The following is a 25,799-nucleotide window of genomic DNA, read 5'->3' as shown; positions in this document are numbered from 1 at the left end:
TTAGTATATTAAATATTTAATTACGCTTGCAGCTAGGCAGTTTACATAGTCCCTCAAAAAGAGAGTACTTTATTTATTAACAAGCATATTCTCATTACGCCAACCAACTTCTCACGACTGTCAAAGAAAACAGGATGACGGCATCTGACTTGTCTCTCGCTTCACAAATAGGCCATTACAGTGAAAGTTTTTATGCATTTCAGAGGGTAAGAGAGAGACAAACAAACAGGCACAGACTGGTTCTTTTACCAGCCTTTCCCAACTTGATGCCCTTCAGCCATTTTGGATGACAAATCCCATGGTCCCCGATCATGCTTGCTGTGGCTGATGGGACTTGTAGTCCAAAACATCTGGAAGGCACCAGGTTGGGGGAGGCTGAATTATACATTCGTAGCACTGTACTCCCTCTTATGCATCTGTCCTGAAACAGTTTTAGAGATGGCGTTCAAACAGAGTATGATCTTTGCAGGGATTAAAAACAGCACCTGGTACCGAAAGCTGAGGTCGGGGCGGGGCGTTGTCCCAGGTCACACCCTTTGTGTTTCATCAGCGCCTGGTTTAGGACTAGGGCTCAGATGGGCCATTTGCCCTGATCAACAGTGTTCCTGGAGCTAGAAGCACCCAAGCATGTTACCGCAGGAAGAGAGCACATGGCCTAGAAGGGCCTTGCAAGCTAGCTCTGACAAGCACATAGCCTTATACAGAAGCACCAAACTTCTCCAGAGGGCAGGGAGAGAATTGGGGTCTACATAGATTTGGGAGGGGGCTGTGCAAGAAACAGACTGAAGTCACATCAATCAGGCGGCAGAGACTTAGGGAGGGGGCAGAATGATGAAGTAGCCTCGATTCTCCGAACGGCCCCTCTGGTTTCGCAACCCACAGAGCACACAAACTTTCCATCCTCTTTGCCCCGGAGTTGGCCAATGGGCCATCCTGGCTTCTGGGCTTGCCTTCTGAGGCTTGGGATATCTGGCCAAAGCATCTCTCATGAGCGAGAGATGGACCGCAATGCACCGAGATCTCACAGCAATACAAGCTGAGAGCGGGGCACGCCATGGTCTCAACCGAGGTGTGCTGGACCGCTACGGCAAAGAGAAGCATGCTTCGAGAGCACAAATGTCACAGTGTCCCCATCAAGGGATTAGGGAGACCTCTTGCTAAAGGATCAGGAAACTTGGCAGGAGAGCTTGGTGCAAAAAAAAAAATACTGATAAAAACAAAAACCAATCTTCCAGTGCTTGTAGCTGGCTTCCCTGCAGCCAGGTCAGGTCCCATGTCGAAGGCAATGCGTCGGATACATTCTATGCGTACCTTTTGTCTAGAGAATGTCTTGGGGGGGGGGGGGGGGGAGGAAGAAGACCCATCTCAAACACAAAGCCAAGCAGGGAGTTTTGCCCGGCAGGGGGCAAAGGAGGGCAGGTGGTGGTGGTGGGAATGGACAAATATATGGTCCCTAACCAAAGCAGCAAGAGAAAGGAAAGGGATGGAAGGGGGCAGAGAGGGATGGAAGGGGGGGGGGAATACGGCAAGACACGTTTCTTCCAGTGCAATTGACGAGGCCGGTGCCGAAAGAGGTCAGCATCACTGCAGCGGGGAGATCTTCAAGGGGATCATGATCCGAGACTCCATGTTCCGAACAAGGGGCACTGCAGACACAGAAGGAGCACAAGGAGTCACGTGGGAAGGAAGCACGCCGGAGAACCTTTCCTCTTGCCACGCTCCACCCCAGCCACGACACACGATTGTCACGGCTATCAAGGAGCCCCCACCCCTCAGGCCCGGTCCAAAGACACCAATATATCCTCAGCATGGAATGTTTATAAGTGGAGACTTAAGGCTCCATCACACCTGTTTTCCCCCCCCCCCCGGTTTACCTCCGAATTTTTCACCTCCGTTTCATAAGCGCGTCAAGGGCTCCCTCGCACACGGTCCCTTCCACGTGGGGTTTCGCTTGTTTGCTCTTCCACTCCATCCCGCCCCTTCTCCTTCCTCCAGTTCATTGGTTGTGGTACTCTGATGGGCATGTGCTCTTTCCCCCACCCCTCGCTCTGGCTTTGTTATCTAGCGATTACTGATTTAAGGTTTCATCTGGGCTCTGTTTCTGCAGGCAATTGGGGGGCGGTTTGAGCAATAAAAAGTCCATTCAACCGACTAACAAGTCCCTACGACGACTGTGCTGGAGGAGGAGAACTGCCCTGCCCACCCCTTTCGTCAGCAAGACTCCATTAGCACACACCCCCAACGAAGGAAAAAGCGAGAGGGGAAAATAATCCAGACTTTCCCCGCACCAAAATAAAACGCTACCGGGGAGGGGGGGAGAGGGGCGAGATGAGTACAGGACAGGGATGACGTCATGTGAGTACCGCGCTGCAAATCCACTTTCCAGGCATGGCGAGTGTGCGATAAACCGCTGGTGTGATGGAGCTCTTAAGAGAGAAGAAGGGCATCGTTCTTCCCTTTGCCTTTTTGTCTGGCTTCACAGTATTGTTGCTAAGAGGATCTCTGAATAAGCAGCTTTCTTGGTTGCATGGCCAACGTTTTCAGTCCAAGAGCGTCATCAGTAAGGTGCGGAGGGGGAATTGTGTTTCCCTACTGGTGCTTTCCCCCTCCCCGCTTCTGTCCCACAAAACTTCCTCTTTCTTTACATGGGGAAGAAAGAGGAAGTAAACAGTGGAGACTTGCCCAATCTATGGCAGCCTTTTCCACAACCTGGCAGCCCTCAAATGTGTTGGGCCAGAACTCCCATCATCCCCAATGACTAGCTTTTAAGGTTGTCACACGGAGGAGGGTCAGGATCTCTTCTCAATCATCCCAGAGTGCAGGACATGGAAAAACGGGCTCAAATGACAGGAAGTCAGATTCCAACTGGACATCAGGAAACACTTCCTGACTGTTAGAGCAGTACGACAATGGAACCAGTTACCTAGGGAGGCTGTGGGCTCTCCCACACTCGAGGCCTTCAAGAGGCAGCTGGACAACCCTCTGTCAGAGATGCTTTAGGGTGGATTCCTGCATGGAGCAGGGGGTTGGACTGGATGGCCTTATAGGCCCCTTCCAACTCTGCTATTCTATGATTCTATGATCACAGTGCGCCAATTTGGGGAAGGCTGATCTACATTGTAACAGGAAACGGAGCGAGCAGGAGACGGCAGCAAGGGGGGGGGGAACTGGCTCATAGGAGGCCGTAGCCCCAGGAGCCACACGCCAAGCCTCACCTGTGTAGTAAACGTTCTCATCCCAGCCCCGCTTCCTCCAGGCCGCGTTTCTCGTTTCCTCTCGGGACTGCAGGTCTCTGTAGGCTAGAAGGAGGTGAGCTGATCACTGGAGCGCTCATCAAACGCAGACAAAAGCGCCTGGCTGTTCCATGCACCGGGCTGCTATGGGATGGGGCCGTTCCTGCTGGCTTGGATGGGTCCCCCCTTCCCCAAACCTGGTGCCTAACAGATACATTAAGTGGGGCAGGAGAGGAAAATCGGTGGACATTTGCCAATGAACGCATATTGGGCGGAGGGAGCAGGGCAGGGGGCGGAGGGCCCTCCCGCTCAGAAAAGAGGCGTGTCTCGAGCCGGACGCCTACCCCACAAGTGGTGCACGATGTATAGCTCCCCGATTTGGGAGAAGAAGCCCCCCACCGCTTCCTGGTTCTCCTGGCGATACTTAATGGCCCGCGCCCTGTTGAAATCAAGAGAGAGGATAATCAGCAAAGAGGGGGATGGAGCGAGTTTGTGAGTGAGCAGAAATAGGGACTTCACAGAGTTCCAAAATGCGGCGAAGAGACCTGTGTAGCCTAACACAGCGAGTAGAATTCTAGCAGGCTTTAGCTGACAGGAGCAGGGCTCATTCCGTGGATGGGCTTCTCATAGTTCTCCTTTTCACACAGAGTCTTATCTCGGGATGAGCTGGGAGGTTTTCACTCCTAACGAGGCACTAGGAAGGCAATTAGTTTTGGGACCCTGCGGAAGGGAGCCCCCCTCCTGCTTCTTCTAAGAGGGGGAACGGATGCAGCTACTCAGCTCCTGAGCACAAGAGCCTATGCACAGGCTTCATGCTTCAGCTTCGCTTCAGGAGGAACTGTACGAGCTACCGGCCTGGAGAACCAACTCAGGCTCAAAGGGACGGCTTACGTCTAACATGGGCCTCCCCAAAAGACACCCAGCTGCGGCAGGAGGTTGTCACACAGAGGAGGGCCAGGATCTCTTCTCGATCATCCCAGAGTGAGGACATAGACTTGGGCTGAAATTACAGGAAGCCAGAATCCGGCTAGATGTCAAGAAAAACGTCCCGACTGTTAGAGCAGTACGACAATGGAACCAGTTACCTAGGGAGGTTGTGGTCTCTCCCACACTAGAGGCCTTCAAGAGGCAGCTGGACAACCATTTGTCAGGGATGCTTTAGGGTGGATTCCTGCATTGAGCAGGGGGTTGGACTCGATGGCCTTATAGGCCCCTTCCAACTCTACTATTCTATGACTCCTTTGCATGCATATATTCTGCATCCATTTTCTATCAAATAAATCGGCTATTGGGTGGTATAGAAATGCAATAATAAATAAATAAATATTTTTGCACAAGTGGCTTGTTTTCTTCTTGATAATCAAAAGAACCTGATTGATGACTTGGACCTGGCAGAACCAGAACCCAACGCAACACGGGGGACAATCGTGTTTGTTCATTTCCCTGCAGCCATGATGCAGCCAGTGACTCGCCCGGGGCGACCCAAATCGCTCACGGCAGAGCAAGGACTTGAATCTGCCTCCAATCCACTAGGTACACCAGCTCAGACCGGAAATAACGCAGCTGCCTTAACCGTGTCCACCGTACGCTGGCAAGCAGTCAGAAACGGCTGCTGCACATCGGGAATGGCAGAGGTGCCCGTTGCCAAATGCCAGCAGCTGCTTTGACATCTGTGGATGCCCAGGACCAGCTCTAAACAGGCAGAAGCATAAGGAAAAAGCAGACGGCAGGGACATCTTCGGCGCATCCATGTGCGTGCTTTTTGCAATTTCCATGCCGTGGAAGGGACCGTAGCTCAGTGGTGGAGAAGCTGCTTTGCGGGCAGAAGGTCCCGGGTTCGAATCCCGGCATCTCCAGAGAGGGCTGGAAAATCTCCTGCCTGAAACCCTGGAGGGCTGCTGCCTGCCAGTGTTGGCAATACTGGGCTAGATTATTTATTTATAACATTTGTATCCCGCCCTGTATCACTAGGATCTCAGGGTGGCATACAGATAAAATGAAACAATACAAAACAATAACTATGCACAGCTAAAAACAAATTAAACCATGAATCAAGTAAGAACCAGTATATAATTTCAAAGCAGTAAAAGCAATTAAAACAGTTGAGGACGAGGTGCGAACTTGGTGGATTTAACCATCAAAGGCTTTGGACCAAAAGTCTGACTCAGTATAAGTTCCTAACCGGGTTCAGGGTTTAGATTTAGGGTCTTTCCCATAGCTTCATGCACGAGCATGGCACATGCATCTACACGCAGGCCCCTGGTGACTACCCCTGGGCGATCCATCTCCGGCCTCGCTGCTAGGTGAACTTAAAGAGTTTCTCACCTTCGGATCATTTTTATCTCTTGCTGAGGTTGCTTTGCGTTACGTGAGCCTGGCTACAGCTATCCTGGCTGCATCACTGCCGGCTTTTTAAGGAAAGCCCTGAAGACGGATTTATTCCAGTCTGCGTTTGGCGCTTGAAAATCATTAGTCGCTGCTGCTGATGTGGACATGTGTTTAATTTCAATCGTGTGTGTTTGTAATTTTGTGAGCTGCTTTGTGAAGGCAGTGTGTCCTGAAAGAAGGCAGGTTATCATTCTCATTACTTTAATCATTATTATAATTATTTATTTATTTATATAGCACCATCAGTGTATATGGTGCTGTACATAGTAAAAGAATAAATTATCGTCATCATCATCATCATCATCATCATCATCATTACCACCACCACCTAGGGCAGCGTTTTCCAATCTTGTGTCTCCCAGAGAGCCCTGGCTATGGGAGCGGTATATAAGTGTGATAAATAAATAAAATAAATTAAATAAATCATCTCCAACCAGCATGCCCAATGGTCAGGTTGTAGTCCAAAACACGGAAGGCTGAGCTAAGGCAGGTGAACTAACCAGAACAAGGAAATGATACCCAGTTACCGAAGGGCTGAGCTCAACACTGGTGTCAGGATCGGTTTTTTTGGCTCTGAGAATTGAGAAGCGGAAGAAAACCCACTGCCTAAGAGATTCTCTACACATAGGAAAAACCCCGCAGCCTTACCGGGGCTTTTGTCCTCCACAGTCTTTCCACCTTCACAATGCGCTCCTTTACACTTGACTACGTGATTTTGAATTGAAAACTTCCCTTCTGGAAAAGGCTCCGTGGCGTTTAATGAGAGCGCGCCATCTAGTGGCGGGATTATAGTGCAATGCCAACTTTACATACTGGGAAGATCCCATGATAGCCCAGCAATAACTTTAAATTCATTTTCTCTGATCTTTTCAAAAGTGAGATTACTGGCGGATAGTGTGGGAGAAATCGTGGACGTTGACAACGTCATGTAATGGCTCAACAAACTTCCGTGAGTGGCCAATCACGAGCGTGTAATAAATCTAGAGAAGCTCTAAGTCGCTCTGTTACTACATAGGCAGGGAAAACTACTTTCTCCTTCAGAGCCTGCGAGGCGGTCCATTCGGCTCAACCCTTAAACTGAACTTTTGGGTAAAGGCACATCGAAGGGATTTGAAAAATGTGCTGCTTACCAGTTATTCCCCCACTCAATCATAGTCCCAGGCTGAAAGCAAAAAGGAAAAGTTGTGATGCAGTACACAGACATCATTTCAAAACATCATCGCAAACCCACCCAGGAGGTCAATCTCCAGACACGAGGCTTTTATCTTGCACCTTTAGTGGGGCTTCTGCTTCCGGCTCCTTTGCGGGAGTAGGCTTGGCTCCTTTACATGTGCTTTTCCTCTCTCTGCTTTTCTATATGTTTCATTATACAACCACTAGATGGTGCTGTGGTACACTGGAATTACACAGGGCTTTTTAACACATTTTCTAAGTAATACTAGATCTTCCTCTTTAGGGGGAAAAATGGCTGCAAAGGGTGGGAGAAGCCCTGGGGGATGACAACGTGGTATAAAGGACCCACAAACTACCGTGAACAAGCAATCACGAGTGCACAATAAAGGCCTCATGTAGAAAGGCTCAAGTGATGGTCCTGAGCCCCTGGATAACTGCTGCCTGTTACAATAGACAATACTGACTAGTTAGGCTAACAGCCTGATTCTTTTTTTTTTTATCGCTGCCACCTGCCAGGGACCAAATCTGGAACCAATATAGAAACTAGATGTACTTTTCAGACATCTGGCAAACGTCTAGGAAATTAACCCATTTCTCTGTATTGTTTTTGGTGTGGATGCAACAGGTGTGCCCAAGCCTCGCTCTCAAAATGCAAACACGACCCAGACACGGATATCTGATGCTCCTGCATGCATTGACTGGATAAAAAGCTTTCGTTAGAACAACAGTGCCGCTAGCAGGGGGCTCTAAAATAGCAGCAAACCGATGGGTGGGTCCAGAGCAATTGCCCAGACATTCACTATGCCCCAGTTCGCACAACACAGAGGATTATCATGGGTTAATTAACTTACAATTAGCTGCAGCACGTGCAATTTGTAGTTGGGTTAATTAACCCATGATTAGCTGTAGCACATGCAATTTGTAGCTGGGTTAATCAAACCATGATTAGCTGCAGCACTTGCAATTTGTAGTTGGGTTAATTAACCCACGATTAGTTGTAGCATGTGCAATTTGTAGCTGGGTTAATTAACCTATGATTAGTTCTAGCACATGCAACTGGTGGTTGGGTTAAGTGCAGGTTGTTTAACCCTCGATTAATTGACAATGGCAGGGTTCACATGACACATCCCAATCCCTGATCAGAGGTTACATATTCAAAATGGCGGCCATACAAGCTGGGGCTAATCATGGGTTAACCAACTGGGCCGTAACTAATCTCCCATGACCCCCTTATCACTCATTGGCTCAGGGAGGCAGCTGATGGACAACCAACACCCACATTTCCTATTAACAATGTGTGTTTCCTAGAAAACATTCTTCTCTATTGATTGAGAGCTCTGTTCTAGCATCTTTATTGGGCCTATTTTTCGTAAACAAAACTAAATGTCGTGTCAATTTCATGGCCTGTATAAATGTCCCAGATATCTCAATAGTTGAATGTAGCTGAACTGAGATATTTGATTGGGGCGGGTGAAATCAATAAACAGCACTTAGCATGGTTTAAATGTTTATATTCATGTTCAAACACATTCTAAGCTTGGCTGAGACATTATGTTTTTTACTGTAAGACCTGTCAATATTTGTAGACGTGACAACTCAAAACAAGACACTTCCCTTATATTATTCACATTTTAAAAAGGGGGAAATGAAGGCACTGAAAAGGAAAAGATAATGTACTCATTTTCACATGCCTGATGAGCTGGGACCATATGGAAGCACGTGGATATGTGTGCTTCCTGGGGTGGCCTTCCTCAACCGGCACCCTCCAGATGTGCTGGACTACAAATCCCATAATCCCCTAGCCCATGCTGTCCTAGCGACAGTCACTGGTAAAAAAAAGTTATTTACAACTGGAGATTTAATTGCTTTCGCATCCACTCAACTCGCACCGACCCTGTTCAGACGACACGCTAAGCCACCGTGGTTAAGCATTCTGAGCTAAACATTGGCCCCGTTCAGACAACACGCTAAACCATGCTGCTTAACCACAAAATGGTTAACGGAATGCATTGCATCCCATTAACCATTTTGTGGTGTCGTGTGAACCATTCCTAACCATGGCAGGAATGGTTTAAACATTCTCACCATTTGCTGTGAAAAGGTCAGTGGCCTAACCATGGCTTTGCATGCTGTCTGAACAGGCTCACTGTATTCATTACACTACACTCCTTAATTTGATGAATCAACGCATTTTAACCCTTCTGTTTTAAAAGCTGCGTTAGTGCTTGTCTGGATCTGCACTGCAGCTGATTTTTTTGGGTTTATTCTGTTTTAAAATTACAGGCTTTTCATATTATATTTTACTATTTCACGGTCTCTTATGGGTTTAAGTTAGGGTGACCATATGAAAAGGAGGACAGGGCTCCTGTATCTTTAACAGTTGTATTGAAAAGGAAATTTCAGCAGGTGTTATTTGTATATATCATAGAATAGTAGAGTTGGAAGGGGCCTACAAGGCCATCGAGTCCAACCCCCTGCTCAATGCAGGAATCCACCCTAAAGCATCCCTGACAGATGCTTGTCCAGATGGAGAACCTGGAGAAATTTTCTCTTCATCACAATAGTTAAAGCTGCAGGAGCTATACTGTGACCAGATTTAAAAGAGGGCAGGGCACCTGCAGCTTTAACTGTTGTGATGAAGAGGGAATTTCACCAGGTTCTCCATATATACAAATGACACATGCTGAAATTCCTTTTTCAATACAACTGTTAAAGATACAGGAGCCCTGTCCTCTTTTTCATATGGTCACTCTATTTAAGTTTTGTAATGTCTTAAGAAATATTTTGTAAGCCGCCTTGAGAGCCATTTTTGGCTAAAAGGCGGATTAAAAGTACTATAATAAATAAATAAATAAATAAATAATGTGGATTGCCCAGAGAGCTTTGGCTAATGGGCTGTGTAATAAAATAGGGTGACCATATGGAAAGGAGGACCGGGCTCCTGCATCTTGGAACAGTTGTAGAGAAAAGGGGATTTCAGCGGGTGTCACTGGTATACATGCAGCACCTGGTGAAATCTCTTCCTCACAACAGTGAAAGCTGCAGGAGCCCTGCCCTCTTGAGCACATACAAAAGAGGGCAGGGCTCCTGCAGCTTTAACTCTTGTGATGCAGAGGGGATTTCACCAGGTGCTGCATGCATACCAATGACACCTGTTGAAATTCCCTTTTCTACGCACTAAGCCATGGTTAGGCCATTAAGCCTTTTGCAGCAAAGGGTTAGTGAGCACCTTTAAACCGTGGTTATGTAGCCACCATGGTCAGGAATGGCTCACGCGACACGCTAAGTGGGGTGACCATATGAAAAGGAGGACAGGGTTTCTGTATCTTTAAGAGTTGTATTGAAAAGGGAATTTCAGCAGGTCTCATTCTTATGCCTGCAGTAGCTGGTGAAATCCCCTCTGCATCACAAGAGTTAAAGCTGCAGGAGCCCTGCCCTCTTTTGTACGTGCTCAAGAGGGCAGGGCTCCTGCAGCTTTCACTGTTGTGAGGAAGAGATTTCACCAGGTGCTGCATGCATACCAATGACACCCGCTGAAATTCCCTTTTCTCTACAACTGTTCCAAGATGCAGGAGCCCGGTCCTCCTTTCCATATGGTCACCCTAAATAAAATAAATGAATAATGTCAAAAATGGGATATAGAAGCTGGTAGCACAAAGGCGTTTGCCTCCATCATCTCTCAGACTGGCAGAAACATCATTGTCTGCTTGATCCCCTTCTTCAGTGGCTGCATCAGAACCAAGAGAGTCCGACACACACTCTTCTCCTCCCCCCACCCCAGCCCCGATGTGATCCCCTCCCCCCCACTCACCTTAAGTTTGTACGTTCTCAGCTCGTAGATGTTGGGCCCAGGACGTGGTAACGGCTCATTCCAAAAGCTAAATTCCAGAAGCAGCTGGTTCCTTCGAGAAAGCAACATCTGACTTCTCTCCTTCCGGAATTCCAGGTACGCCTGTAGAAGGAAAGTGCGGAAAGGTCGCAATTGGGCGATTAGCTCCTCGGAGGGGTACATGGCCCAGGGAAGTGGGGCAGCAGATGAGGAGGAAGTATCACAGGCAGCACCCTTGATGCTTTCCCTACATCTACAAATGCGTTGTGTAAGCCCAGAATTTGACCTTTTAAGCAAGTTTCTAGTCCTCACTGATGTGAAAGTGCATTGACGGCACCTGGCCAAAACGGAGAATCATGAGTGGGGAGTGGGGGGCTGAGGAGTATACCCGCTTAGTTGGGATGGAATTCAGTGCTCGGCAAAACCCGAAGTTCCTTCCCAAAGGTGCTCAAAGCCTTACGCAGCTCAGGACAGCAATACCTGATGGAACGCCTCTCCTGACCCGAACATACCCAGACACTAATAAACAAACCCATAATAGCATTTAAACATTTCTGTACTGCGCCCTTCATGTATTCAAAGCTAATACATTTAAAGTTTTTTTTCAGTTGCGTTACTTAATTGAATTATGTCTTAGTGAGCAAATGGGTAGACTGTTACCTTTACATTTTTGCTTTTAGCTTGAAGAGTAAAGGGACTGGAGATTTACTGCTTAAAAATGGAAACTGAAAATTAAGGGACAGGGCCTGGAACACCCTTGAAGGGGCTAGGTCTAGACAACTCCTTCCCGTAGCCCATGGCTACTCCTCTGCAGAAAATGGGGCATTATGCCTAACAAGAAGAAGAGAGATGTGCCCAGGCATTTCAGCCACAGTTATGCAGGGACTCAAACTCAGGCCTCTGAGATACACATCCAGGACTCTAGCCATAATAATAATAATAATAATAATAATAATAATAATAATAATAATAATAATAATAACAGCAACAACAACAACAACAACAACAACAATAATAATGATAATTTTATTACATTTATATACCGCCCCATAGCTCTTTGGGAGGTTTACAAAGATTAAAAAGATTAGAATAAAACGACTGAACATTAAAAATCAATACACAAAATTTAAAAACAAAAACATAAACACAGCTAACCTTTTAAACAATTTTTAAACATTCAGCCAGGCCAAAGCTCTTTTGGAGTCAGTTAAAACTCAACATATGCTGTTAAATGCCTGAGAGGAAAGACAAGGCCTATCCAGTGAAATTTTAGAATGTTTTCAGGATGGTTTAAAGAAGTTTTAATCATGTATGGTCTGTTTTGAATCAGTTTTTAATGTGCATTTTATATCATGTTTTTATACGGCTTGTTTTATACTTTGAATGGTTTTAGTTTTTGTGAACCGCCCAGGGAGCTTCATCTATTGGGCGGTATAAAAATGCAATTAATAATAATAATAATAATATGGTGCTGAAAAGATAACAACGTTGGTGCCAGGGGAGGCTCATCGGGGAGATCGTTCCATAATTGGGGGGCCACCACAGGAAAGGCCCTCCCCCTTTTTGCTGTCCTCCAAGCCACTAGGCTACATTGCCACTTATTGCAGGGATTGAGAGGCCCCGCACAGCCCGGGAGCCCTACGATGGGTTTGCCCCCAGAGGCATTCAGAGGAGAAAAGCAACCGGGTGTCGTACCTGGTTCTGTTTCAGCTTGTTCATGCAGTCCATGAGGGCTGGGTAGCCGCCGCTGAATCGCCAGAGGTGCACTAAGACAAAAAGAGGGACACCTCAAACCCTCGCAGAGCCAAACCGAACAAGAGGCAGAGCACCCCACGGCTGGAAGCTACCGCAGGATCCGAAAGCCGGACTCGGCTGGACATCTTAGCCCCATGCCGTGTTGCCTTAAAAAAACCGGGCAGGCAACACGGGACCCACGGGACCCTGCAGCCACCCGCAGGTGTAAAAAGTAGTTTTAAAAACACGCCCGCGGTGTCCAAAGGGGCAAAATTAGCTTGTTTGCGAGTAATTTTGAACCTTTTAGTGCTCCGCAGCTGCTCCGGACGGCATTTTATTTTACTTTATTCAGCACTGGGGGTGGGGGGTGAGAGATGTGACCCATGGAAGAGGAGCACAGGGTGCGAAAATGCCTCCTGGCCCTCCCCACTCCCAGCCTACAAGGCTACTTAGGGACAGCTCAAGACAGCTCATGGGTCACGAAGCAGAAACCCCCAAATGGGGGTAACCGCACCACAAAACAACGGATAATTTGGTGGCCTTCCCAACAGTGTAATACCCCCAGCCCACCCCACTCCCTTTTATTTGATTTGTATCCTACTTTCTCTCTGGGGAAGCCAAGGCTGTGTATACAGGTGCCTGGGTGGGCAACCTGTGACCTTCCAGATGCTTTGGCCTACAACTCCAGTCTGCCCTAGGCAGCAGAGCCAATGGTGAGGGACGATGGGAGCTGTAGGCCAAAACAGCTGGAGTCTCCCCCTCGGAAGAACGCTGATTCCCCACAGACTGTGCGTTGTTAACGTGTTCAGAGATAAGGTCTGGCGAAGGTTCATTCTCAGCTGCAGAAGAGCCCGTGAGAGTCACCCATGTAGGCTGGTACGTTTCTGGCACCGTCTCTTCTGCTTCAGAATCTGATTCGGACTGATCACCTGAAACTCCTTCCCCCAGCCGAAGGGGAACAGGCCTAGTCATGACACCAGCGATGAGGACTTGGCCCACAGGCAGGGGAGGGCAAGTGGGCAATCACAGGGAGGAAAAGAGAGACCCATTGAGGGCATCTTGCCCGATGCCCCCCAAAATATGAATATGATTTCTCAATATGAGAAACCAAATATGGTTTCTCAAACCATGAGCTGTGATTCCAGGCCCAAAGCCTCCAGAGGCCTGACTCCCCTCAGCTGGAAACAGAAAATTTGGCTAGAGGAACCTTTGCTCTGTTTCTACTTTGACAAGGAGACCCTGCTCAGACGACACGCTAAGCCACGGTGGTTAAGCACTTTGAGCTAAACAAGATGGCTTAGCGTGTCATGTGAACCACTCCTAACCGTGGTGGCTTCATAAACATGGTTTAAACAGGCTCACTAACCCTTTGCTGCAAAAGGGTTAGTGGCTTACCTGTGGCTTAGTACAGCGGTCCCGAACCTTTTTGGCACCAAGGACCGGTTTCGTGGAAGACAATTTTTCCACGGACCGGGGGGGGGGGGGGGGAGGGGGTTTGAGGGGTTTTTTTGGGAAGCCCCCACCCCCCGCTCCCCCACTCCAGCGTCCTGGGCGCCCAGCCGAAGCAAAGCCAGGACACTGGGGTGGGCGGCTTCGGAACAGCCTGCCCGGAAGTCGCTCTCCCAGAGCGGCTTCCGGCCGGGTGCGCTGTTCCGAATCCACCCCAGCGTCCTGGCTTTGCTTCGGCTGGGCAGGCAAGATGGCGCCCTGTGCTCAGGTACGCTGGGATGGGGATGGGGTGGGGGTGAAAGCAGCTCACCTGCGTGGCCCGGTTCCTAACAGGCCACGGACTGGTCCGTGGCCCGGGGGTTGGGGACCCCTGGCTTAGTGTGTCGTCCGAACAGGCCTGGAGAGTCTTTCTTGCTGGTGAAATGGGCCCCTACTTCCCACTCTCGTCTGATCCCTGAAACTCTTTTGGGCGGTGGAGGTGGGTGATGGGCTGAACGGCCAGGCCGCAGGGGTCCTGCAATGAACTTCCTGCCAAGGCGGAACTTGGAGGCCCCTCCCCTGGCTGTGTCAGGTTACCCCCTCCCCCTCACCTGCCTGGTCCTGTTCGCCATACCAAGTATTCCAGTTGCCGACCAGGTCACAGGGGTAGTCGGCATCTGAGTGCAGCTTCGGTAGCACCTCTTCCCTGCAAAGCAGAAGACGTGAAATCAAATAGGGCAGGTAGGCTTGGAGAAGGCTCATTTATAGCTGGCGTCGCAGGTTTCTAAAAACAGCGGGGCCTGCTGGCCCGGCTCTTCTGTGGGATTGCAACTTCCCCCTGCCCGTGCCTTGGAGCGTGGTGTAGAATCCCAGCATGCACTGCTTCTCCCATGAATCTCTTACTGGAAACAGGAGAAACCGGTCTTCTATGAGCTTCTCTACATTTTTTTTTAAAAATGCCCTGATTTAGTGGGAATTTTCTGCTTCCGCTTTCTTTCTGGAATTGCAATCGCCTCATTACACAGGCGGCCACGTGGTTTGAACTGAATGAAACAGCACCGTCTAGTGGCAGAATTATAGTGCAACGACAAATTTACACAGGGCTGATTTTGCAGCTTCCCCCCACCGCTCTGATTATCTCTGCGTTGTTTGGCAGTGGGATAACGGGGGGAAAACGCAGGAGACGTACTGGATGTTGATGGCGTTGTGTAACGGACCCGCAAACTTCCGCGAGTGGCCAAGCACGAGCGTGCAATAAATCCCTTGTTTAGAGAAGCTCTCTGTGCTGGAAAGAGCCCGGGGGTTGCATCACTTCATTGCAAAGCTATGGCATCATTCCACCCAGACCAAAAGGGAATTCAGGGCTCTTCTGCAAGGCTTGCCCTCCTAAGACCAGGCTGTTGAACCTCTTTCAGCCTGTGGGCTGAATTTCATTTCAGAGAAGCTCTGGGGGGCGGGCGCATTTCAGTAGTGGGGGGGGGATATTACAAAAAATAGCAATGTATTTTAATGTAAAACTCTCACTGCCAGTGACTCAGACTTTTAGAATGGGGAAAAACGGCATAAAAGTCAGGAAACCATCAAAGAATCAGCAGCAGTGGCTATCGGGAAACCCGGGAGGACTGGTTTGGGATGTTAGGAGGGCCAACTCTGGCCCCCAACGTTGAGGTTCTGCACTGCTGTCATAAGAGATCACCAGCAAATGGTGCAGCTCATACAGTAGAGGCTGGTGCTTTCACTGTCAGTGGGGCGGTGAATCCGCTCCAGGTTTCAGTCGGAACCAGACAGAACTCTAGAGGAGCAAGGAGAAAAGAGAGTTCCAAACTTCTCCTGGTAGACGGAACCAATAAGAGGGGAAATTCCAGCCTGTCCGCAAGGAGGATGCTTGAAACATGACTGCTAGGCTGCTATGTAACAGGGACGGCTATGTGCATGAGTACACTGGATTTTTAAAGACACAGGCACGTTATTCCACTTGTCCACCCCGCCCTCCCCAGAAAGACTTGCCTGGCACTGATCCTTAACAACCTCCAGGTGGCTGGCAAAGACCTTTTTGCTGACCCAGGATTTTTGAACCCCTCGTGTGTGAGAGAGAGCGATGGGAGGTGGGCACTTACGTCAGGCTGTTATAGGCGTCCAGGCACTCGGGTTTCACATTGTGGACTGTGAGGAGAGAAGGAGAAGCTGTATCAAGAAGAGTTGGGAGGTGACTTGTTCTAAAGAGCAGTAAGGTGGTGTGTGTGTGTGTGGGGGGGGACCTCTTTTAGTTTGAGGGACAAATACAATTTTAGGGAAACTTCCAGGGGCCATGGTCCAGAGGTAAGCAGGGCCAGAGGCAAAGGGGGGAAAGGGTGTGTGTGTAAAAAATAGAATCATAGAATAGCAGGGTTGGAAGGGGCCTACAAGGCCATCGAGTCCAACCCCCTGCTCAATGCAGGAATCCACCCTAAAGCATCCCTGACAGATGCTTGTCCAGCTGCCTCTTGAAGGCCTCTAGTGTGGGAGAGCCCACAACCTCCCTAGGTAACTGATTCCATTGTCGCACTGCTCTGTCAGGAAGTTTTTCCTGATGTCCAGCTGGAATCTGGCTTCCTTTAACTTGAGTCCGTTATTCCGTGTCCTGCACTCTGGGAGGATCGAGAAGAGATCCTGGCCCTCCTGTGTGTGACAACCTTTTAAGTCTTTGAAGAGTGCTCTCATGTCTCCCCTCCATCTTCTCTTCTCCAGGCTAAACATGCCCAGTTCTTTCAGTCTCTCTTCATAGGGCTTTGTTTCTGCACCACACTGACCCAACAGGACCCTCCTCAAGCACTGGATTCTGTCCCCATGAAATCCCGTTTCCAAGGCTCAAATACACCCGCGAAATGAAGCAGAGATTTGCTTCTTTCCCAAAGGCCTGCTCGGCGTGCATCTGTCATTCTGAAGGTCCTATCCGTGTTTCTACAGAATTTGGACTTCCCAGGATAACGTGGGAGCAGAGAGGTGGAATAGCTATGGGGAACCGATAAGTAGGTCTGGCTGGAAGATTTTCTAAGAGACCTTCAAAAGAGCGCTTTTGCATGTGCGAAGCAGGACATATTGACAATCTCATACATTATATCCTATACTGTCCATTATACAATTCGCCCAGGGCTAAAATTTATTCTCCCTTTCCAGACCAACCTCAGAAGGCCAATCAGACGATTTTAAAATTAGATGGCTGATGTGGAAAATTCATCAGCTATCGGACAGTTTTATTTGCGCTAGCTGCACGAAAAATAAGAGCAGCTTTTTCTAAACCATACTGCTGTCAAATCCTAAGGGGGGTTAAACAGAAGGAATGCTCTATATCCTGATCATTTTATTTTTTTCTTGTTTTCTTGTATCAAATGGACCCCAGAACTGTTGTTGTTTAAATGGATACTGTTGTTTTATATTGCTGTTTTTTTATATTTTTGATGGTTTTAAATTGTGTATACTTTTTAATGGTCGCTGTTTTTAACTTCTGTAAACCGCCCAGAGAGCTTCGGCTATGGGGCGGCATATAAATTTAATAAATAAATAAAATAAATTCTGTGTGCCCCAGTTGCTGGGGAACATGGGTGGGAGGGTATTTATTTATAAAATGGCCATTGTCTATAAACAATAAAATCTTGAGAGAGAGGGATAGGTAGCTAGGTGCAATGCAGAAGCACACACACCTCCCCGGCCTGAGAAAGTAAGACTTTTGCAAGCTGTACATTTTCTAATGTGTCTTGCATAACCTTAAGAACATCAGAAGAACGTCAGACCAAGGGTCCGTCTAGTCCAGCACTCTGTTCTCATAGGGGTCAACTAGCTGTCAGCCAGGGATCAACAAAGCAGGACATGGTGCAGCAGCACCCTCCCACTCGTATTCCCCAGCAACTGGTGCACCCAGGCTTACTGCCTTGAATACTGGAGATAGCATGCAACCTTGAGGGCTAGAGACTTGACTCCATCACACCCTTAATAGTACAGGTCTTTAAACAGCATGGTTATGGAACAGGAAGGTGACCACGCTCTGGGATTTATGTTAAGTGCAGAACACTTGCCATATACCGGTCCACCAGCTGTTCTAGACCTTAGCTGCAGATCAACCATCACACAGAGAGACTTATGATAACCATGGAGGTGAAAGGAATACAGGGACAAGGGAACGGTGGTGGCTCACACTGGATCTTGTACAGGTGGTTGGTCTCTTTCTTGGACAGGAGGTTGGAATGTGCGTCCTTTCGCGGATCCACTTTATGGACAAAGAGGGAACGGAACCAACTGCTTTCTTTGTCTTTGGAGTAGCCCCTGGAAGAAGAGGTAAAAGTCAGAAAGGCGACGTACAATTTATTTAATTTAATTTAAAACATTTCTTAGCCGCCTTTCAGGGCAAAAGCTCTTCCAAGGCGGCTTACAACAAGGGACCCTGGGGCCAAGAGGAGGTGGTCTTTACACCACAACATCGTTTAGACTAGGCTTGTGAACTAGGCTCACCTGGTTGCCTATGGCGAGTGAGAAGCTACCTGCAAGGCGACCACAGCATGAAAGCTTTAGACAAAATCAGCTTTGTCCTGATTTTTTTTTTTTTAAGAAATCACTGATTTGCTTTATTGGACTTGCTGGGAAAACTACTGAAAAATTGCTAACCCACCTCTTTTAAAACAATATAGGATGTCTTGTTATGAACTGCCAATGCCAACTGTTTAATAATAATAAAAAATAAGAATTAAAACATGTAAACAAGTAAAAAGCAGTCACTGCATTAAAGAGAAGAGACACAAAACCACAAGCAAGTTCATATTGAATTGTGGGTATCTGGCATATAAAATAGTTGTTAAGATGACGTGATGGCATCTAACAAGAAAATCTGAGTTAAAGCCCTAAAGACGCTTCTTGTAAGGCAACATAAGACAACTGCTACATAACAATTTTGATCAAGCTTCGATCCTTAACTCTCCCTCAATAAAAGAAAAAACTCAGATATTTATTTGCAAAGATAAAAACGGATGACTTCTCTCAAACTGACTTGTCTCAAAAGTACAGCCCTACGGATCAAGGGTCACTGCCCCACTCCACCCAGCGTTGTGGGTTCAGTATTTCAACCAGACCACAATCTGCCTCTACTTTAAAATACCAAATAACATACAAAAAAAAGTTGGGAGGAAGACCATTCCTATTTGGACAAGACCTTTGCCCCAATGCTGGTCATTCATTAACTTCAGAAAATATATGGTAAACAACTCTTCTCTGGGGAACGGACATTCCTGGTCCCCTCTGTGTCTACTATTTTATTAGCCAAAAGCAGCTCTTGTCACTGGGAAGAGCAGGTCCTGGGAAACTAGAGTGACCATATGAAAAAGATATGTATCTTTAACAGTTGTATCTTTAACAGTTGTATCGAAAAGGGGATTTCAGCAGGTGTCCTTTGTATATATGGAGAACCTGGTGAGGTTTCCTCTTCATCACACCAGTTAAAGCTGCAGGTGCCCTGCCCTCTTTTAAAACTGGTCACTCTAGTATAGCTCCTGCAGCTTTAACTGTTGTGATGAAGAGGGAATTTCACCAGGGGCTGCATGCATACAAAGGACACCTGCTGAAATTCCCTTTTCTATGGAACTGTTAAAGATACAGGAGCCCTGTCCTCCTTTTCATATGGTCACCCTATGGGAAACGGTGTGCCATGAGAAACGTATATAAGTTTCCAGTAAGCCCAAAATAGCCACTGAAGCAGAAGGCTGGAGACTGTCGCATCTCTGCATGATTCAAAGCTCCAGGTTGTCTTCTTCCACTCAGCCTCTACAGTGGCCATTCTGCTGCATCTCCTAGGGCTGTGATGGACTCTCTCACAACAATCACTTCCAATATACAGTGGAATTAAATGCCCGGAGGGGAGGCTCCCCGCTGTACCTCTGTATGAATCACTTTTTATTTGTTTATCTGAAATACTTTTAGGCCACTTTTCAGGGCAAAAAGCCCTCCTAAGACGGCTGACATAAATAAACCCAAAAAATCATTTCAATAAAATGCCATAGTTTCAAACAGCGCTTCACAACATCTAAACCGGCCCAGCCAAACAATCCCTAAATTTGATCAACCCATTATGTTAACCAACTTTTAAATCGGCAGAAAATAACCACCAATAACCTGAGACCCCACCACATATTAAAGAGAAAGCAGCTCTGCGAAAAGAAAATTTGGCATAGAAGAGACGTCAAGGCCCGTTTGAAAACCAGCACAGACAGCGAACAGTCATATATCACTTGGAAAGGAATTTCACAAACGAGGAGCTACCACCAAAAAGACCAGTCTCTGATCTTAAGAGGCATGGGATGCTGATCAGGAAACATGGTCATATCAGCGAACCAGATGGAAAAAAAACAGAAGAGTGGGCTCCCAGACAGCAGGTAGGTCTTATTCATACCTCCACTTCAATTCAGAAATAAAAGCCCGCTTCAGTAATCCGGAGCCAGAGAAAATGTTGTGTTCTCCATGCAACTTAACTCCCAACCTGTTCCAGATGCATTTTACTGACCCTGTTCAGACAACACGCTAAAACATGGTGATTAAGTATTTTGAGCTAAACATTATGACTTAGCGTTAGGGTGACCATATGAAAAGGAGGACAGAGTTTCTGTATCTTTAACAGTTGTACTGAAAAGGGAATTTCAGCGGGTGTCATCGTTATGCATGCAGCATCTGGTGAAATCCACAACAGTGAAAGCTGCAGGAGCCCTGTCCTCTTTTGTTTCTGGTCCAGAGGGCAGGGCTCCTGCAGCTTTCACTGTTGTGAGGAAGAGGGGATTCCACCAGGTACTGCATGCATAAGAATGAGACCTGCTTAAATTCCTTTTTCAATACAACTCTTAAAAGATACAGAAACCCTGTCCTCCTTTTCATATGGTCACCCCACTTAGCGTGTCGCGTGAGTCATTCCTGACCATGGTGGCTACATAACCACGGTTTAAAGGCGCTCACTAACCCTTTGCTGCAAAAGGCTTAACGGCCTAACCATGGCTTAGTGCGTCGTCTGAACAGAGTCACCTCCACTACAGCTGCTGGCACGTTCCTCTGCAGAGCAGTGACGGACAGTAACTCCACCAGCAGCCCAGCCCAGGATCTTGGCTCCCAACTCCAGAGCAGAAACTCCTTGATCAACGTGGGTCTTTTCATATGTGCAACCCGCTGCAGAGGGTCTGGGAAAAGGAACCCAGGCCTTCTCCCGTGAGATGGGTATATGGCAGCCATATATCCCTTGCAAGAGTTTCACAAATGAGGAGCCTCAGGTAGGGTCTCCGATCTGACCTGTATGTAGTCCTATATTATTATTATTATTATTATTATTATTATTATTATTATTATTATATTATATTATTATTTATATAGCACCATCAATGTACATGGTGCTGTACAGAGTAAAACTGTAAATTAGGGATGTGCTCCGCTTCTAATCGGACCGGAGAAGCAGGAGCGGAGCGGGGGGCTTCGCCTGCCCTTAAGGCGGAGGCAAAGAGGATTGGGGGGCCGGCGGAGCGTGTCGGAGAGGATCGAGGTGAAGGCGGATCCTTCGCCTCGATCCGGAGCTCCGCAGGAAAGGTAAGTGGGGTTTATCAGGCCCTGCCGCTGTCGCCCATGCGGCGACAGCGGCAGGCCCCGTTAAACCCCCCCCCCGCCCTCCTCTCCCTTACCTGCCTCCGTCCGCGGTCCGTCAGCGTCTTCAATTGAGCCCGCGGTTCCACCAGGAAGTCTGGGCCGCTTGCGGCCCAGACTTCCTGGTGGAACCGCGGGCTCAATTGAAGACGGCGTCGGACCGCGGACAGAGGCAGGTAAGGTCCCCCTCTCCCTTGGTCCCTTACCGGGCTCTGCCGCCGTCGCTGCATGGGCGGCGATGGTGGCAGGGCCCGGTAACCCCCCCTATGGGGGGGGAACGGAGCTCTGATCCGGATCCGGAGCTCCGAGCGGAGCGGAGTGGGCACAGGCAGAGTGGGGGCGGGGCGGAGCGGCCCGATCCGAAAATGGCGGATCTGAAAGTGAAGTGGAGTGGGGGGTCCGTGCACACCCCTACTGTAAATAGCAAGACCCTGCCGCATAGGCTTACATTCAGGCATGAATTATTATTCTTACATTGCTATCCCAACTGTCTTCCAAGGCGGTGTGGGAGATTAGGCTGAGAGCAATGACTGGTCCGAGGTGATTATTATTACGGTTATTATATTTATTTGTATCCCACCTTTTGCCCAATGCTGGGCCTCAAGGCGGATGTGATGAACTTCACGGCCACGCAAGGATTCAAACTCCCACTCCGAATTGAATGCTCTAAGGGCACAATCCTAGGCACGTTTAGACACAGAAAAAAGGTTTGACAACTCCCAGCATTCCCCAGCCAGCGATCACAGAATCGTGGAGTTAGAAGGGGTCACAAGGATCACCTAGTCCAACCCTCTGCAATGTGCAGGAGAACCAGTTAAACCATTCATGATAGGTGGGTGTGCAGCCTCTTCTTACACACCTCCAGAGATGGAGACCCCACGACCTCCATAGGTAGACAGTTCCGCTGTTGTGCAGACATTAGCATCAGAAAGTTTTCCTTATATTTAATCGGAATCTAGGCAGCTGTAACTTATACCCATTATTCCAGATCCTAATTTCTGTGGCCATGGAAAAGAGTTCTTGACCCTCTTCCCTGGGGCAACATGCCTGAACACTGCCAACATGTCTCCCCTCAATCTTCTTTTCTCCAGACTGAACATCCCAAGTTCCTTCAACCTGGTTGGGGGATGCTGGGAGTTGTAGGACCCCCTCCCCCATCTAAACATGCATAGAATTGTGCCCTAAACCATTTGGACTACAATTCCCAGGACTGTTGACCATTGGCCAAGCTGGCTGGGGATAACGGGAGACCCATCTGGAGATGCAGATTGGGGGAAGACTGCTAAGCAATGTAATACACAGGCCTTCTGTATTCTCCCATCAATGTACGTGGTGCTTTAAAGGGTGATATAATCAGGTCTCTGCCCCAAGGAGCCTTCCAGCGAAAGCCTGGCAGGGCAAAAATGTTTAAGACCCGCTGACCTCTACCCAGAAAGGGAAGAGGATGGCACCTCTTAAGAGGCTTAAACCTCAATCCTTAAAATACATTTTCTTGGCTGCCCCAAGGGAAGCCACACAGAATTGCAGCCGGAAAATGTAGTCAAGAAGAAATTCCCTCTCCCAAGTCACACACACACACTGTCACTTTTGATTCCGTCTTTGCACTTTCAAGATTGAAGCTGTTTTTATGTTCTCAGCTTAATCTATTTTATTTATTTATTACATTTATATCCTGCCTTCTTTCCTCCAAGGAACCCAAGGCGGCGTACATAATCCTCCTCCTCTTCATTTTATCCTCATAACAACAACCCTGTGAGGTAGGTTGGGGCTGAGAGTCAGTGACTGGCCCAAAGTCACCCAGTAGGTTTCCATGGCTGAATGGGGACTAGAACCCAGATCTCCCAACTCCCAGTTCAACACTCTAGCCACTACACCACACTGGCTCTACCTCCCAGGGTTGTTGGGAGGACAAACCACATCGCCTTGTGCTCCTTGGAGTAAAGTTGGGACAGAATTGTAGGAATAACCATTCTCGCCTTCATGGCCAAACTGGTGGGTGTTATGAGACAGGGCTTTTTTGGGGGTGGCCCTCCATTTGTGAAATTTCTTTCCAAGGTATACATGACGGCCATTTTACCAGTGCTATGCTCTTAATTGATGTATGTTGCTTTGACTGCCCAGTGATGGAAATAACACCTCAGCAATATATAAAATGACCAGGCACAGGCACAGTGGACTACAACACTTAAGCAGCACAGCTGCTTTAGAATGGGGTTAGCAACCGGAAGGCCCCTGAGCTAAACCTGGCACCCACCATTGCCAAGACAGAGATGACAGGCCCAACACCCCCTCACAACCTTCTCATAGTGGTTCTTCGGGAGACAAAGTGGCTGATCCCAAGATCAGATCCCAAGAAAGGAGAGTTTTGGGCCCAGTTCCACAATTCTGCTTAGGGACATTTACCATTTTTATACAATGCTGCTGAGGAGGCTGTAACTCAAGGGGCACGTCACCTTTTGGGGCACAATTCGAATTTTGAGTGTGTTGCGGGTGCCCTCACAAAATGGCCGCCACAAGGGCGGGCCTGCCCATTCATAAAATGGCTGCTGTGGGTGTCACAAAACACACATTTCCCAGGAGGCAAAGTGCTGAGACTAAATCAAAAATAACCCGCCTAAGAACCTTAGTGCAAGGCAGTGGTGGGATATGAGCTCCAAAACACAAAACCACTCTTTTGAACCCAAATAAAGATGGCGCTGGGAAGGCGGCACAACGTTTTGCAGCATGCCAGGCTCCCTGTTTTCCTGTTTTTAAGTGCCATTTTAAAAAATCTTAAGAAATAAAATAAAAATCAGGAAGGGCAGGCAGCCTGGTGGGCACCAAGAGAAGTTTCTGGTGGTCCATTGGTGCCATGTTGGAGACCCCAGCTGTAATTAATCCATTTAGCAGCCCCAAATCGCCCCCAAGAAAAATTACTGGGGAAAATATAAGAGACGGGATTAATTTAAAGTGGAAAAAGGTTAAGAACCAGCCTCTTCCTCTGGCATTTCAAACTTGGGTCCCCCCCAAGAACTGGGTCTGAGTATCATTTCCCCAGATATATTTTTGGGGAGGGGGCAAGGGGGTGCTGTCCCAATGCCTGGACCCCCACCCCTTTTAAAGTGGCCTGCCAGCAAATCCCATTGCGCCATCCCTGCACTGTTCTGTCCCTAGCTTGCCATTCCTTCCGGGCTGGCCTTGGCCCAAAGGCCTCGTGGGGCTGACCAGTGCCCCCTGAAGCTAGAGTTGGGGGAGAGCGGGGGAGATCTTGGCCCAGGAGTGGCAGGCTGCGGGTGTGTGTGTGTGGGGGGGGGAGAGAAGTGGAGCCCTGGCTACGGAGAAGCCACGTGGGATCAAATTAGAACTCCGAGCTTCAAGGCTTAATCCGGCGCGTGAGGCAGCCTTGCCCCAGTCACCTGCTTCCACGGTCAGGGCCGCAGCCTTTCGAAGCGCAAAGCAAGACGAGCAAAGATGGAAAGTGCCTGCGGGGCAGGGAGGGGGGCGCAGAGGCATCCCTGCAGCCCTGTCTGTAGTTGGGGAGCCGTGCGGTGGGGGGGGGGGGGCGCAGAGGCAGGCTTGAGCCCCGGCACCTCTCTGTTGGGAAACTAAGCCTTTAGTTTCAGGAGCAGCAGCGGGAGCCAGGTTTGGGCAGGGCGAAGGGGGGTCCTGGGAGGAAGAGGGTGGGGTGGGGTGGGCGGCTCACCGGGCTCCGCCGCCGCGGGCCAGGCAAGGGCCTCCGCCCCGCAGCGCCAGCAGCAAGCGCCGCGCCGGGATCCCGCACGCCCGCGTCGCCATCTTCGCTCTCCGCCGCGCCGACTCCAGCCAGCCCCGGCCGGGAGGGACGGAGGGAGGCGCCGCTGGGCGGATCTTGGCTCCACCGCCGGGCTGGAGCCAACCCCTGGGCTGCGCCTTCCGCCCTGCGGGCCCTTTACTCGCGAGGAAGCCCCCCGCCCCCCCCCCCCCCCCCCGTGCCGGCTCCCGAGAGACCAGGAGGGGATCTACACTATTCATTACACCGGTGGACGGCAGCCGTGACTCGGGCCTCCGAGGGTAAAACCCAACCTGCTTAGAGTAGACCCATTGAAATCAATGCCCCGTGCATTTTAATGGTGCTACTCTAAATAGGACATGGGTTGGATCCGCCCCTTAGTGGGGTTTTGAGCGTTCAGACGTGCAACGGCTTGCACATCCGTGTATGCACACCTGCACACCCGTTTCCACGAGTTTTTCCTCCCTATTAAGTAAGGGACGATAGCCTTGCAGTGCAGGTGCGCCTGGAAATAAGTCCCTCTGCGTTTAGAGGGACTTGCTCTCTTGTAAGCGTGTTGAGGATAGCGGATCAGTCACGCCTAAGCATGATTCAGAAACCCTAAAGGCGCAATCCTATGCGTGTTTAG

At 48.8% G+C, this 25,799-nt stretch overlaps 1 protein-coding gene across 1 annotated transcript; it reads right to left on the bottom strand.

The window, feature by feature from the left end:
- NIPSNAP1 (nipsnap homolog 1) lies at window positions 1–25,207 on the bottom strand. The gene is made up of 10 exons (XM_063143982.1): window positions 25,106–25,207; window positions 17,957–18,084; window positions 15,903–15,948; window positions 14,397–14,491; window positions 12,319–12,389; window positions 10,606–10,746; window positions 6,752–6,783; window positions 3,578–3,672; window positions 3,216–3,299; window positions 1–1,646 (listed from the first exon to the last, which is right to left on the bottom strand). The coding sequence occupies exons 1-10, from the start codon at window positions 25,195–25,197 to the stop codon at window positions 1,582–1,584; spliced, it is 849 nt and encodes a 282-aa protein (XP_063000052.1). The 5' UTR covers window positions 25,198–25,207; the 3' UTR covers window positions 1–1,581.
- Between the last annotated feature and the right edge of the window lie 592 nt (window positions 25,208–25,799).

The sequence above is a fragment of the Elgaria multicarinata genome, chromosome 18 (genome assembly GCF_023053635.1).
Source record: "Elgaria multicarinata webbii isolate HBS135686 ecotype San Diego chromosome 18, rElgMul1.1.pri, whole genome shotgun sequence".
Taxonomy (NCBI): Eukaryota; Metazoa; Chordata; class Lepidosauria; order Squamata; family Anguidae; genus Elgaria; species Elgaria multicarinata.
This window is presented reverse-complemented; position numbering and strand designations above follow the sequence as displayed.

What these genes read in the sequence shown, in the direction of transcription:
- NIPSNAP1 (XM_063143982.1), bottom strand. Translation starts at nt 25,197, where the DNA reads ATGGCGACGCGGGCGTGCGGGATCCCGGCGCGGCGCTTGCTGCTGGCG. An exon ending in TGAGAACGTACAAACTTAAG is followed by an intron (nt 6,784 to 10,605) that starts GTGAGTGGGGGG and finishes TTTTGCTTTCAG; the next exon opens with CCTGGGACTATGATTGAGTG. An exon ending in CATCGTGCACCACTTGTGGG is followed by an intron (nt 3,300 to 3,577) that starts GTAGGCGTCCGG and finishes ACCTCCTTCTAG; the next exon opens with CCTACAGAGACCTGCAGTCC.